This window comes from Aulonocara sp. 'chitande type north' Nkhata Bay, linkage group LG23, assembly GCF_057382095.1.
Source record: "Aulonocara sp. 'chitande type north' Nkhata Bay isolate Kocher_YH1m ecotype deep benthic linkage group LG23, A_spYH_male_GT1.1, whole genome shotgun sequence".
NCBI classification, from domain to species: domain Eukaryota; kingdom Metazoa; phylum Chordata; class Actinopteri; order Cichliformes; family Cichlidae; genus Aulonocara; species Aulonocara sp. 'chitande type north' Nkhata Bay.
Window position 1 is genome coordinate 4,776,610 of NC_141365.1, and position 14,593 is coordinate 4,791,202.

The window sequence follows — 14,593 nt, forward strand, 5'->3', positions numbered from 1 at the left end:
TTACTTTCTGTTCCAGAGTGATCATGCTGAATACCGCTGGCAAAACATTATTATTTCCCAGAGTAGTTGATCTTTAATCTTTCGAGTGTATTTTTTTTTGATAATTATGGGAAATAAGCGTGTGAACGTGTGCTTTGTGATTTCACAGTGACGTCGACCATCAAGTCCAAACAAGAACCGAGGATGGGATTAACAAAAAAAGAAACAAAAAAAACCACACAAAATAAAAACAAAACAAAAAAAACTGCCCATAAACATAATTACTCTGACCACAGCGTCTCTGGGAAACTAAACATCATTTTACAGTCAATTCTAAAGACGTATGTTATATTCATTTGTATTTACTGCCATTTCATTTCACATACATGTGCTCCGACATCTGCTCTGTCCATTTCTTGAACCAACACTCATTCATTAACACTTGGAACACATGAGGTATATTGAAAAATACTGAGGAAGGAGAGGTGGGAGAAGGCAGAGGTTTGAATTGCAGAGATTGGCATGAGAAAAAAGAAATCACAGGAAACGCAGAAAATAAATGGAAGCAGGAAAGATAAACCCAACATAAAAGCCGGTGCCGACTGTGTTATTCTCACCCAGAGACTCCCTCTGTTGCTGGTGCTCTAGTTTACCTCAGTGATAGAATAATAAACAGACACATTAAGGATGTATTGTAAGGTTAATGACAATTCTTCAGCAAATCCTGGCATTAACATCGCTCCAAAGAGCCCTTAAGTGTATGCTTTAAGTAAAATATTTACACCAGGATCGTCTAGGGGCATAAAAGGTCACCTGCAATGCTTCTATTCTATATGTGTGTTTAGAAAAGGTGTCACTCATTGATAAATGGGTTCACATCAGGCACATAAACACAGAAACAGTTTATATGTTAGTGGTCTAAATGTGGAAACATAAGAACGGCCACAGCCAGCATCTATTGTTTTAACTCTCAAGGTAAACTATAAATAAATAAATACAATTCTGGCATTTTTTTCAGTTCAGATTTGTTTATCTGAGGCGTTTGTGTGAATCAAGACTTTAAAAATATCAACATAAACAAATTAATAAATAAATAAAGACACGCTCAAGTTGTTAGATTCTTTCCACTTGACGTCAGTAAGATGAGAACTGAAATCAAAGTCTCGCATGCTAACCCAAATAGTGCATATGTTAACATGACCTCTCTCAAATTAGCAGAACCAGTGGCACAGATTACCCAAACACCTTCATTGTCCACCCACTCCCCAGCCATCTCGCCGCCCCTCTTCTCCAAACACAAACGTCCTCCTAAGGGTAAGTCTCTAAGATCCAGGGTCTAATAGCCCCGCTGGTGATTAAGTTATTTGGATCCCTGTATTTGTGTTCTGTCTCCTGAGAAACTCTTCTGTCTCCCAGCCGAGGTCTGGGAGCCGTGCCACTAGCCCGAGCCTGGGAACACTGCAAGTAAGCAGTTACCAGGGAGTGAAGAGCACGGGGAACTTCACGTCGCGTCCACAATGAGGCTGGGGAGGAAGATGTGGGGCAAGGGGCAAAAAAAAGGGGGCTGAGTGGCATTTCTCAAGAAGCTTGGCGGGTTGAGAGGCTAACAGTGATACTTGTTCACACTCAAACTATTTGAATGCCAGTGGGAAATGCAAACAAGGGGGGAAAATGCCCATTAGCAAAGCACAGCTCATACAGCAACAGCTGCAGACAGCTGTTGGTTTACTGATCAGCGCCGTGTGAATGCATCTAATTGCATGATCATCCCAACTCCTGGTCAACAGCACTTCAACAGATGAATATGGGTGAAGAGAGAAAAGCATACAGGAGTCTGATCGCCACAATGCAAGTGAGGAACCCCTCATTCAGTTCAACAGTTCAAGGATTATTCCAAAAGGAAGTTTGTGATTAACCATTAATCTATCCAGATGATAGTGGCTTCCTCTAACGGGTCAGGGTGTAAATGTTTCATGATTTTACTGTGAGTCATAAACCCTCATAACTGTGAAATGGTTTCCATAGGTGACATTTCAGTCGAGCGTGACGCAGACAGTCGCCGAGATCACAAGTCCCCCAACAGTCGAAAGGATGCGCACAGTACCAACAAAGAAAACATCTTTGCTAATGCAGGAGGAAGCCGGGAGAGAGAGGTGATGAGTTACAGATCTGTCGTAGCCAATGTGGTTGCAATATGTTGAGCAAAGAGCAAGCAGAATGATGAACCTACTTCAGCCATAAAGTTTGCTAATAGGATGCGAGTGGATCATTATTATGTTGTGTATTTTCTAATGTGATTTTTGTTTATTTCGTTTTGACTTCTTTAAGTCTATTAATTCAGTTTAGTTTGAGTTCGTTTCCAGAGTGCGTTTGGTTGTTTCAGTTGATTTTTTGTTGTTTAAAAATGTTTAGCTTTAATTTAGTTAGTAATGATTATTGTATGGAGGGCATGAGCCAGAGGCAAGATTTAGGAAAATTAGTACAGGCAGTAGAACCTTTGGAACTCAGTTGACTCTCAATGAACACATCAATTTTAGTTTAGTTACTATAATAACCCTGGATCAGAGTTCTGGCAGTTTAAGGACAAAATTTTGGAATTATATATAAACAGTGAGCGATTAACCGTGCTGTGCTTCTGAAAAAAATATAACAGCTACTACTATTTTTCCCCATCAGCAGTATGCAGTGTGAAGTGCACAGTGCTTGGACGGTGAGACTACAAAAAGGGGTCTTAAGTTAAGTGTTCATGTGTTATTCACTCACTGCCTACTTTCTTCAACTGCTAATGGCAAAGAAAGGTGATTTAAGTGACTTCTGAGTATTTCACAAACTGCTGACCTACTGGGATTTTCCCACACAACCATTTCTAGAGTTTTTAGAGAATGGTCCAAAAAACAGTGAGTGCCAGTTCTCTGGGTGGAAATGCCCTGTTAATGTCAGAGGCCAGAGGCACACTGTGGGCCTGTTAGTACCAAGTGTGAATGCCTAAGCCTACCACACTATTGTTACTGAACATGTTTTTACCACAGTGTATGCATCTTACGTAAAGTATTGGAACAAGAGATTTGCAACATTGAAGTGCAGCCAGCAAATCTGCAGCAACTGTGTGATGTTGCTGCAAAACCTCAGAGGAATAGGTCCAAGCACCTTGTTGAATCCATGTCATGAAGAATTAAGGCCATTCTGAAGGAAAAAGGGGTCCAAGTACTAGAAAGGTATACCTAAAAAAAGTGGCCAGCGAGTGGATTCAATGTTTTTAATCAAGCTCAGTCTCAGCTGTCCAGCTTTAGAAATATTTCTGATGAAAAGAAGTTAAACATGCCTAAATATCTGAGTTAGCTGTACGCAGGGACCACCAGGCCTTCCTGGGGCCCACCCCTGTAAATCCTTCCATCCTACTAATGGGAACCTTTGTTGAGGCCTGCAATTTCAGACGGGATTGGTTTCCCTTGCATGCATGCACATGCACACAAACACACACTCACATACATCTAAATCCCTTGCCATTTGGGAGCCCATTACACTACACTGACCCAATCCCTGATGGCTATTTACAGCTGTCGCACTGCACAACACCTGTCTGAAGCATGTAATCCTTTGCAGCCGTTTAACATCCAGGCTTACGCAGGCCAAAATACAGCACTGTGGAGACCAGAATCAGCGACACACACACAGACTTACTGTACAACATGCAGCAACACCTGGCACAAGCATGCCATCTTTAACAGGCATTTTACACATCCACAAGCCTATCAAGTCCACCACTCTGCTGCAGCCAAACCACGATGAGTGAACGCAGCTGCAGTGCTCTCTCACGAAGAGTCGAGCCTCTTACATTCTCCTTGTTGTGCCACAGAAACAACCAACTCCATTGAAATTGCTCTAAATATAAAAACATTCCATCCTTAACAAAAATGTGTAAAAACTGCCCCAGTTGTCCTTTAAAAGGCTCTTCAGATGAGCTTTTTAAATTTCCACTACCTTTTTCTCTTGGTAAATAAGGTGAACTTCAAAACTTTGGATCTCTTTGTCCTGCTCACAATTAGAATAGAATAGAATAGAATAGAATAGAATAGAATAGAATAGAATAGAATTCAACTTTATTGTCATTGCACATGCACAGGTACAGGGCAACGAAATGCAGTTTGCATCCATCCAGAAGTGCTTTAGTGATATAGATATATTACAATATATATTAGCAATAATATAGATATGTGAGTATATTACAGAAATGGGTCTATTATGGTATGTTATAATGTACACGGTATGAAGTATGTTGTGAATATTCTATAACTATAAGTATGTACAGGCTGTAGTGAGTACAAGCTATGTACAGGATATGAACAGGATATAAATATGAAAAACTATACAGAATATGAAATGAAATAAATAACTTTACAGAATCTGGGATATACAGCTATACAGAAATGGGAACTATGCAAGTTGTAAACAGTTGTAGGATTAAAGATTATCGAATGTACAGAATGATTATTTACACAGAGCTATACAGTAGTGCAGTTAAGATAAGTGAGGGTGTAGATAGTTTCTACAGAGGCTATATAAAGTGCTAGTGGTTGTGAGTGGTGGTTCAGTCCATGTTATTATTGTGTTTGAGGGTACAGTTGTCCATTGTGGGTGTGTGTATGTTCAGTCCATGAGTTAACGTGGGTCAGATATCAGGAGGCAGAGTTCAGGAGTCTGACAGCTGTGGGGAAGAAGCTGTTCCGGTACCTGGTGGTCTTAGTCCGGAGGCTCCTGTGGCGCCTCCCAGAGGGCAGGAGGGTGAAGAGTCCATGTGATGGGTGACTGGGGTCTTTGATGATTTTCCCAGCCCTTTTCAGACACCGCTTCCTGTAGATGTCTTTTATGGCAGGAAGTGGTGCTCCGGCGATGCGCTGGGCAGTTTTCACGACCCTCTGCAACGCCTTCCGGTCCGAGGCAGAGCAGTTCCCGTACCAGACTGTTATACAGTTGGTCAGGATGCTCTCGATGGTGCAACGATAGAAGTTCACCAGGATGTCTGAGGACAGGTGGTTCTTCCTCAGAGTCCTCAAGAAGAAGAGGCGCTGGTGAGCCTTCTTGACCAGCTTGGAGCAGTTGGTCGTCCAGGTGAGATCCTCGGAGATGTGGACTCCCAGGAACTTGAAGCTGCTCACACGCTCCACAGCCGTCCCCTTAATGTGGATGGGTGGATGTGGGTCAGCATTCCTCCTGTAGTCCACGATGAGCTCCTTGGTCTTCTCGGTGTTAAGCAGCAGGTTGTTTCTGTCGCACCACTCAGCCAGACGATCCACCTCCTCCCTGTAGGCGGCCTCATCGTTGTCACTGATGAGGCCAATCACCGTGGTGTCATCTGCAAACTTAATGATGGTGTTGGAACCATCAGCAGGTCTGCAGTCGTGGGTGAAGAGGGAGTAGAGGAAAGGGCTCATCACACAGCCTTGTGGTACACCGGTGTTCATTGTGATGGTAGATGAGCAGCGGTTATCCAGCCGGACATGTTGGGGGCGGTTGGTCAGGAAGTCCAGTAACCATTTGCAGATGAGGGAACTGATACCCAGGTCTGTCAGTTTCCTGATGAGTTGTGAGGGGTGGATTGTATTGAATGCTGAACTGAAGTCTATAAACAGCATTCTGGCGTAGGTGTTGTTGTTGTCCAGGTGTGAGAGGACAGAGTGCATTGCGATGGAGACTGCATCCTCTGTGCTCCTGTTCCGGCGGTATGCGAATTGGTGGGGGTCCAGGGTGGGGGGGAGACAGGATTTGAAGTGTGCTAGGACCAGTCGCTCTAAGCACTTAGTGATGATGGGGGTGAGTGCTACTGGGCGGTAGTCATTGAGGCAAGATGGGTTGGAGTTTTTGGGTATCGGGACGATGGAGGTGGATTTGAAGCAGGCCGGTACCACAGCGTGGGCCAAGGACAGATTGAATATGTCTGTGAGCACTCCTGCAAGCTCCCCAGAACACGCTCTGAGAACACGCCCGGGGATGCCATCAGGGCCTGCAGCCTTGTGGACATTGATCCTGCTCAGCACCGCTCCTACATCGGTGGGGGAGAGAGTCATAGGTTGGTGGTCTGGCGTCATGTCTGCTTTGGTTGTGGTTGTGGGGTTCCCTCGCTCAAAACGAGCATAATTAAATGTTTACAGACCCTTTCTTTTAATCACCTATTATAAACTTTATTGACTTGGTTGGGTTTACAAATGGCTGAGAGGAGTATTTGTTTTGGCCTCTGAGGTTTGGAATTCTTCGACATTTCTCTCGATGTCTGGCACAAAAAGTGCTTCTCTCGACTGAATTATGCCCGCGATAATTGGACAAGTTCCTCTACGCCCTTTTAGGGGTGGGCGGCTTTTACAGCTAGAGGTCAACCATTACATTTTATTTTTAAAAAAAACACAACAAACCCAGACGCTTTTCAGAATCTTTTTTTTTTTTAATTACCCGATTAACCAAGTTAATATTAATTAAGATGAAGTGAACTGTTTTTCCATGTTCACATATATCACTGCCCCATGAGATAATAACAGCAGAAATCTGGATACATTTTCCCACTGTCACCACAGAAATCACTACACATGGTTTTAGAGACATTCCACAAATGTGACACATGGTTTTCCATAATTAACAAAGGTTCAAAATATGTTAACTTTTCAATTTTGCAACTTTGCTGTTCAGCCTAATGCTAAGGAGACATGCTGGGAATGTGGAAGTCCTGCTAACAAAACAAACAAGTCTGAAAGAGGAGACAGAGCGAGAACATGTTTCTCAACCCAATAAAGGTCAGATGAGAACAAGACATGAGTAACTGCTGTGCTGGAGACCGAAGCCCGAAACAACAGCGAATTTGCTAAAAGTCCCAGCGAGTCGCTAGCCTCAGGTCTTTAAAAGATCACGACAAACATGCCCACACAAAATAAGACAAGCACTTGTAAAAGTTGGTGACCCTTTATGAAGAGACCAAGAAAATGTGCCATAAACAATAAAAAATACTACAAGTTTACTTTATGTCTTTTAAATTGCTGGGGCAGTCTCTGCTGCAGTTAACGGGGCCTCGGTTGCATGTATACGCTGTCGTAAAAATCAACCAGGGAGAAACGAATGCGTGTGGGGAAAGCGCAGCTGTCCTGGCATCACCCCTGAACCCATCACACGAAAGAATACACCCTCTGCCATTAATACTGAAAGCAATGTCCCGTCCTTTTCAAACTAATCTGTTCTACTGTAGCAAATTTAAAAAAAAAACCACTCATCATCTATTTGTATTTTTACATGTTTGTGTCGTCTCAGTGCTCTGCAGCATTCCTTAAGATTTATCTCTGATTACAAAGTGAAAATCATTCCTTTCAGATCATAACGTGGTCTCAAGCCACGGTTCTCAAAGTGTGGTCTGTGGTCACAAATGGTGGCCGTTGTTAACATTTTATTCGGCCCCTGCGCACAACAAAGAAAGAATGTGATTCTCTACATTTCATACTATGTATAATGGTGCAAAATGAGACAAAAGGAACAGTTTTCTTCTGTTTTAACTTCTTAGGGGTGGCTGTGGTTTAGGAGATAGAGTAGGTGGTCTCCTAATGGGAAGGTTGGTGGTTCGTTGCCCAAGCGTACTGATCTGCATGCCAAGAAATCCTGGGGCAAGATACTGAACCCTGAGTTGCTCCCGATGCATTCACCAGAGTGTAGGTGTATGCGATCGTTAGAGAGAAAGCACTAGTCTAGAGGCAAGGCACAGAAAAAGGTGCTTGTGCGAATGCATGTTCTATAAAGCACTTCAAATGCTCATGTAGAGTAGAAAAGAGCTGCATAAGAAAAAGTTCATGTAACTTTCAGTTCTGCTCTAGCCACCATAAGTCTTAAGAAACAGAGTTGGTTTCAAGAAATGCCACTTCATCAGTGGTTTAAAAAACCCGCAAAACAAAACAAAACCCTCCAAAACTACAAAACTCGCACAAAAATGACAACCACCAAGACAAACCACCCTCTGAGCAGTGACATTGCAAAGTAAGTGTTTCACGTGTGGATTTCTATAGCCCTCCATCATAAACTGGCTCCCTACACTGGCACTTTGAGTGCCCCTGGTATAAAGTAAATGAACGTGCCTGGTACTCACTCTCTATGCAAAAAAAAAGCAGCAATTTGTGTCTTCGGTGACTGGCATGGTCCATGCAGAGTAATAACTTTTCTCTCAGTGTGGAAAAATGGATTCATTATTATAAACAACAGCTATAAATGCTTTTTCATTTCCACCATTTTAGCCAAAAATCAAAGTTAATGGTTTGTGAGATTAAAATTAATACAAAAAAAAAAAGGTTTAAATGGGGGAGTTTGGGTTGGACAGGATCCAGTTCAAGCGTAAACACCCGGAGCACAGCATCACAAAGTGAGCAACTGCACGCACACTCACGATGCAAAACAATGCTGCTCCATGCAAGCGCACACAGGCAAGTACTTGCATGTCGATACACACACGTGCACACAAACACAGGTGTTGAAGGCACCATTTATTCCTGTGAATAACTTGGGCACATTGCTAGTTAGGTAGCAAATTAAAGACTACGACCATCACAGCGTTTCGTGAGCTTAAAAATCCTACCTATCCTTAAGATACTCCTCCACTGTCGTTGAAATACTCATTAAAGGCCTGCATGCTTCTAAAACACACAGGGTAAAAATAAAAATGTTTTACAAGCTTGTAATTTATTTATTTATTTTGGTAAACTTGCTCTGAACGATAATCAGATATATTACTCCGGTGCTTTCTTTTAATTTTATATTTACTTTTAACTCCAACTCTGTATAGTTTGTAAAGCACTTTGTAACCTGTCGATGAAAAGTGGAACAAATAAGAATTATACTACTTATACTTATATCACCACATGTGCCTGCATTTAATGCACCTGATTTTAGAGTAAACACCCAACAAATCCCCACAAAAACAAGTTAACAGTCAGCATACAGAGAAAGATGAATAATCATGACACACAAAATAAGAAAGAATTTTTTTTCCCTGTATATTTTATGGATAAGAGCTTTTAAACCAGAAGTGGTAACATCTCAGTGTTGGGTGATATATAGAAACTCTCATAAAAGAAGATTCTTAGAGAATGCTCAGAACTCACATCATCCTCTGAGGATGGGGTCAAAAGTGTGCCCGAAACCACTGGTGGAGCAGCGACGGGTACAGACCAGTCCTGGCTGAGTGCTGGCATAGTGACCACGCTCCCAGAGATGGCCTGTGGTGTTTGGATCTGCAGTAGCTGGCTTGGCTGAGACAGCAAAAGAGGGTGACCTGAGAGAGAGACACAGGCTTTTTCAAATTAAAGGTCTTAACCACGCTAATCATATTTTTATTGTGTGATTAACATAGACTAATGAAGATTACTTTGCTTTCGCATTTATTTTTTCATCCAGCCTTCGTCTTGTACAGTGACAATACACAAAAGAAAGATGAGCCCAATGTGCCCTGTAAAAATGATGCAGATGCAGGTTCCTCCAAACTCCTCCCTGCCTCTGGTGACCCACATACACCTCCTTCTCTTTAACAGGACTTTTTTGTTAAATTACAGGTGGAGAAGGTGTTTGCCATCTTGACCCATGGTCTTAAACTTGCACATTCCACCGTGATAGGTTTGTGATGCTTATCAGCTTAAACAGACATAAATGTGCACGTGTCCCCACACTTGAAGTACAACATAGCTCAAATGCAATAAACAAGGAAAACATAATGCGAGACTGTCACTATAAATTAAGGTCTTACTAATGCAGAAGCCTCCCAGAGCGGTGTGCCAGGAACCACTCATCAAGCTGACCCTGCCACCTTCCCCTTTAATGCTAAACCTGTCAATGCTAATTGTGCAAGCGTTTGCCAGTTCTGCTAATGAATGTGTGCAGTGCCAACACCAAGTCCTGCGCCCAAGTTCACCATGTGTAAGAAGTCATAGGCCTAAAAAAAAACGTCAAACGTTTGGTTCAGCATGTTTGTTTGTTGGAAAATAATCAATAAACAGTTTCATTTCCTTTCTTTCCTTTTTCAAATCGTCCCGTTGCTGAGGAGGTTTACTCCTCAGCTGCGAATGTTGATGAGCTCATAAAACAATACCCTTCATAGCACTGAGCACGCTTGAATAAATTTCCATCTGGGGCTTTGCATTTGAATGTCTTGGCCTTAACCATCTGCCATCTTGGCCGTTACAAGGCAGACAGCGGAGCCAAGTTCAAATTCACTTCGAGAGAGGTCAGATGCTCCACCCATTTGGGACCCAAGCAATGACATAAGTATTTACATTGGCTTAGATGCTGCTGATGTAACAAACACAGAGGGCCTGACTGGTCACCCAGAAAGGCTAAACCAGAAAGAAACAACAGCAATAATGACTCTAATGCACGAAACACATAGCAGCCCATAAACAGTCTCACTTTTTGGTTAGAAAGCAAGTTTGTTCGGCTATTTATTAAAAAATAATGATTTAAAAAGAGCATATTTTTTTCCAAATGTTAGGCAAATATGGACATATTTTGATTAAGATAATCTACTGTCTAATTTCATTCTTATGTATTGATCATCAAGCAAAATAGTGAGAAACAGCCTCACACAGAGCAAAAACTGTTGTTAAAGCACCACCTACTGGCAAAGATACAACAATTAAATTATTGCTTACAAAAGATTCAGTAGCACTGACAACATAATCCTGAATATCATCTCTAAATTATGAGTTACAAAGTATTATGAGTAAGACATATCAAATTTCCAGTTAATATGACTAATGCATTGGTCTGATGCAATACAGTGCAGGGAGGGAGAAGCATGTTTTGATGTGTTGCAGTGTGAGCCCTGACCTGCAGGGGGTGCTGGTTTGATGCTGACTGGAGCTGGTTTTACCACAGGGAGCACAGTGGTCTGCAGGGGCTGGATGATGATTGTCTTGGCCTGCATGGGAGCTGCTGCTTGAGCCAATGGCACAGCTGTAATCAGTGGTTTGGGCTGGATGGAAACCTTTGGGCCAATCTGAATCGGCTTCTTGACCGGCTGCACTGGCTTGGCTGGTGTGCATGTGTGCATATGTCAAAGGACAGGGATGGAAGTAGTTAGACAAGGAAACGGTATTCATATAAATATCCTAAGCTCAGGAAAACAAATATGCATTTACAGTTATAAGTTATTCTTAAAGGACTTTTTTTTTTCAGGACTCGACATCCCAGAGTTTTGCAAACCCATACTGTGGTGCAAAAATAGCAAATCTTCCCTGTTTTAGTAATCAAATATCTAAATATTGAGAAAAGCTGAATAGCTAGCAGACGTGTGGTGGCAGAAGCTGCCTCACCTCGTACAACCTGATTGGTCCTCTTTGCAGCTTTTCGAGGTGGGGAAGAGATTTCAGAAAAGCCACTGGACTCTGAGCAGACTGAAAGAGGAGACGGCTGCGATTGTGGAGACAGGGCCTCATCCTGAATGAAGAAACAAATGAGATTTAGATCGTGTATCTTCAAGGACATGATCAGTGTAGTCACATCACTGTTTAAATACGTTTCACCCGTGACACTATAAATTAATTTGTGAAGCCATTTGTACTCTATGTGTGCTCAAGGCACGCCAGATAAAAACAGATAGAGTCCTTATCAGTACTCAAAGACTCCAGCAGACAAATGTGTCCTTGGAGAAGTCAGGACGATTCTTTTAGCAGACAAATGCGTGCAGACTGTGTTGAGGCCAGAAAAAGATGTAACCCTTGTCCTTGTTTTGACACGCTGTGAAAACATCTGCCTGCTAAATTATGCTAATATGCTTGAAGCTGTCAGCACCTTTTTTTCTGTTTTTAACGAGACGTTGGAGCACATTTCAGATGGATGGCAAATTATTAATCTGACAAGGTGTTTAAGGCTTTTGGTAATAAGTGTCTCAAGTGTGTGCATGACCATCCAAAAGGAAAGAGCAGCTGTCATTGTTTGAACGCCATCTGGATGAAAATTTTTGTTGCTGCAACTGCTCAAAGGAGGGGCAAGCATGTAAATAATCACATTGTGAAACAAAGTGCAATTTGCATTGGAAATGAAATTCAAATGCAGAAAAACCAGGAAGGACAAAGAGTTGAAAACCGTGTCTTACCTGCAAGGAACACGGAGACAAAGCTTCCACTGAGGCAGGAGAGGGCACCGAGCTCAGAGTGTGGGCAGGTGACAGAGAGTCCACGCTCACCTCACCATCTGGATGCACAAGGACATGGAAACAATGGGCAATATGTGCGAGTCTTATTCAGCATAAGCCAATGCGTCTCTCAAGTATTGAACCATTCAATACTTTTGTATTGTTGGACCATTAAACCTACTGCATGGTGGACAAGTTTGAAAAATAATGACGCACCAATGTTACATGCATGTAGTAAAACAGCTATATTATCCCTGAGTAATATCCCTTTTAGATTTATTTATATAGTCCTTATTTTGTGCTGCAGTGTGACACCACGTACCTGTGGAAATGCTGCATGTATCCATTTCATTCCATGGAGGAATGTCGATGTCAAAGTCCAGAACTGGAACACCATTGGCCTGAGAAATCAAACATATGGTTTTGAAAAAAATGGACTTCCTGAGAAAGCAGAATGGAAGCAAATGCATGTAGGGAAATCCAATCAATGTGTCATTTATAGCTGATAAAATTAAACACGTTTGAATTCTGGGACATTTATTTGAGTCTACAGTATTTTTTTTGCATGCACGATGTAGGTGGAATTTTTTTTTTTTTTGGTGCATGATCTATCCTTGCATAACAAAATGTGGCTGTAGCCATCTTAGGCTCTACCTTCAGCACCACACAGTCAATTTTTTTCAGATTTCCACTGGGCTGATCTTTCACTTCCCCGTGTATTTGCATATTAAGAGGATGAGTTACTCACATAGCCAGCATTATCAAGAGCTTCAAGCAGCTCATCTGCATCCCGCAGCTCATCGCCTAGTTTCTCCAGCTCATCGAACAGGCTTAAGTCTGTATGTCAATGAGAACAGAACACAGACAATTGCTTTCCATTAGAAATCTTTATCATGAGATTATTGAAGAAGACAATTACAAAACAATTACAAAAAATATCTTCAAAATAAGTAAGTGGCACATTTGGCTTTTGCTTTTTTCTTGCGGTTAACTGCCAGTAAAAGAGACAAGCTGGTATGATCAAATTTACTGTATTTGGTTAGTTCTGCCATATTCAATAAATAGCCCATACAGGCAATGTGTAATTTGGAAAAGTAATCAATACAGTTCAGACTGTGCCACAAAAACATGCATGCTCAACACGCACAACACAGCATAACACAATTACAGACAAAACTACTAACACCAAAAAATGTACCCTTAAAAATGTATCTTTGTTTTTTGTCTTTTTCAAAGCATAAACTCTAACAGGCCAAACAAGTTTATTATGGTCACACTTTAACAAATCTGTTTCACTTTCATTTTTAACATCTTATTTGTTTCTTCTACATTTTCTTCCTCGGGTTATTACACAATTCAGCATAAAACACAAGTAAGTGCAAACAGCAAGTCTATTATTAGTAACCTAATAAAAAATAGCATTAATAATGATAATAATAGATAACAATAAATATATAAATTGTTAACAAGTTGTACTTTTCGAGACCTTAAAAGCGATTATTAAAATAAATCAGTAAAAATGAGAAAAAAAATCTACAATCTTCGTGTTTTTGTTTTTTTAGGGTAAGTTGTGCACTTTATATATTATCAATATTTAGTATTACATATCTGTAATAATGATCAGACAATGCAGTGTGAAGTGTGCCCTGTCTCCAGTTACAGTGCTGGTTATAACTCCAATTACCTGCTGTTACATCATCACAGCATCATGGCTAATGCTAAATGGCTAACTTAGACTTAGGAGTGTGACAACAAGCACAACACATAAACCTCCTACTTGTGTCTTTAAAACAACCGACTTATAAACACTCCTCTTTTATACGTGTTGTCTCTGTTGATATCCTGGGTCAGCTACACTGCTTCTCTCTATAGGTCTTTCTAGAATATGTGAGCTCCGCTGTTGCTTACCCCACTCTCCCTCCTGATCGATGGAGATGATGCCTGCCTCACTATCCATCGCAGGGTATTGCCGATGATTTTCGAAGTCTAACGTTAAGTCGGATGACATCCTCTTTTGAATTCATTAGTATATTATCACACTGTAACAAAGCGCGATCATACCACTGTTGATCAAGCGGCTGTTTAGGGATGAACTTCCCATTTAGATACACGTCTGACTTTACCGTCAGTCTACGGGTGCCGCCGAGGGACCCGTCGCGCAGCGAGCATGGGCGCGCAGCTGGGAATTTTATTGTAATAATTTATTTTATTGCTCTCTGATTCTCAAAACAGAAAAAAAGTAACAGATACACAGAACAGAAGACTGAGTTATAGCTATCTAAATGACAGTAAGCAAAATAAGAGATCTTAAAAGAATTACAAGTAAGACATGTATATATATAAATACACACACACATATATAGGAAGAAAAAATGAACAAAAACAACAACAAACAATGCGAGAGCGACAGTGACATTAAACAAAGACACTAAAAGTATTACAAATTGCAACCGTTTTAATGCTGCTGGA

At 41.3% G+C, this 14,593-nt stretch overlaps 1 protein-coding gene across 2 annotated transcripts in view; it reads right to left on the bottom strand.

The window, feature by feature from the left end:
* atf6 (activating transcription factor 6) overlaps positions 1-14,261 on the bottom strand; it is a 30,523-nt gene extending 16,262 nt beyond the window's left edge. The window contains exons 1-7 of one of the 2 annotated variants that reach the window (XR_015127197.1): positions 14,033-14,261; positions 12,873-12,961; positions 12,447-12,525; positions 12,086-12,183; positions 11,304-11,427; positions 10,819-11,022; positions 9,102-9,271 (exon numbers count right to left, since the gene is read on the bottom strand). Coding sequence is in view for 1 of the 2 variants with exons in the window: in XM_086283450.1 (XP_086139576.1) it covers positions 9,102-9,271; positions 10,819-11,022; positions 11,304-11,427; positions 12,086-12,183; positions 12,447-12,525; positions 12,873-12,961; positions 14,033-14,132 (864 nt within the window). In the remaining variant the exon portion in view is untranslated. The remainder of the gene's footprint in view (positions 1-9,101; positions 9,272-10,818; positions 11,023-11,303; positions 11,428-12,085; positions 12,184-12,446; positions 12,526-12,872; positions 12,962-14,032) is intronic. The other variant, XM_086283450.1, reaches the window with a different exon arrangement.
* Positions 14,262-14,593: the final 332 nt, after the last annotated feature.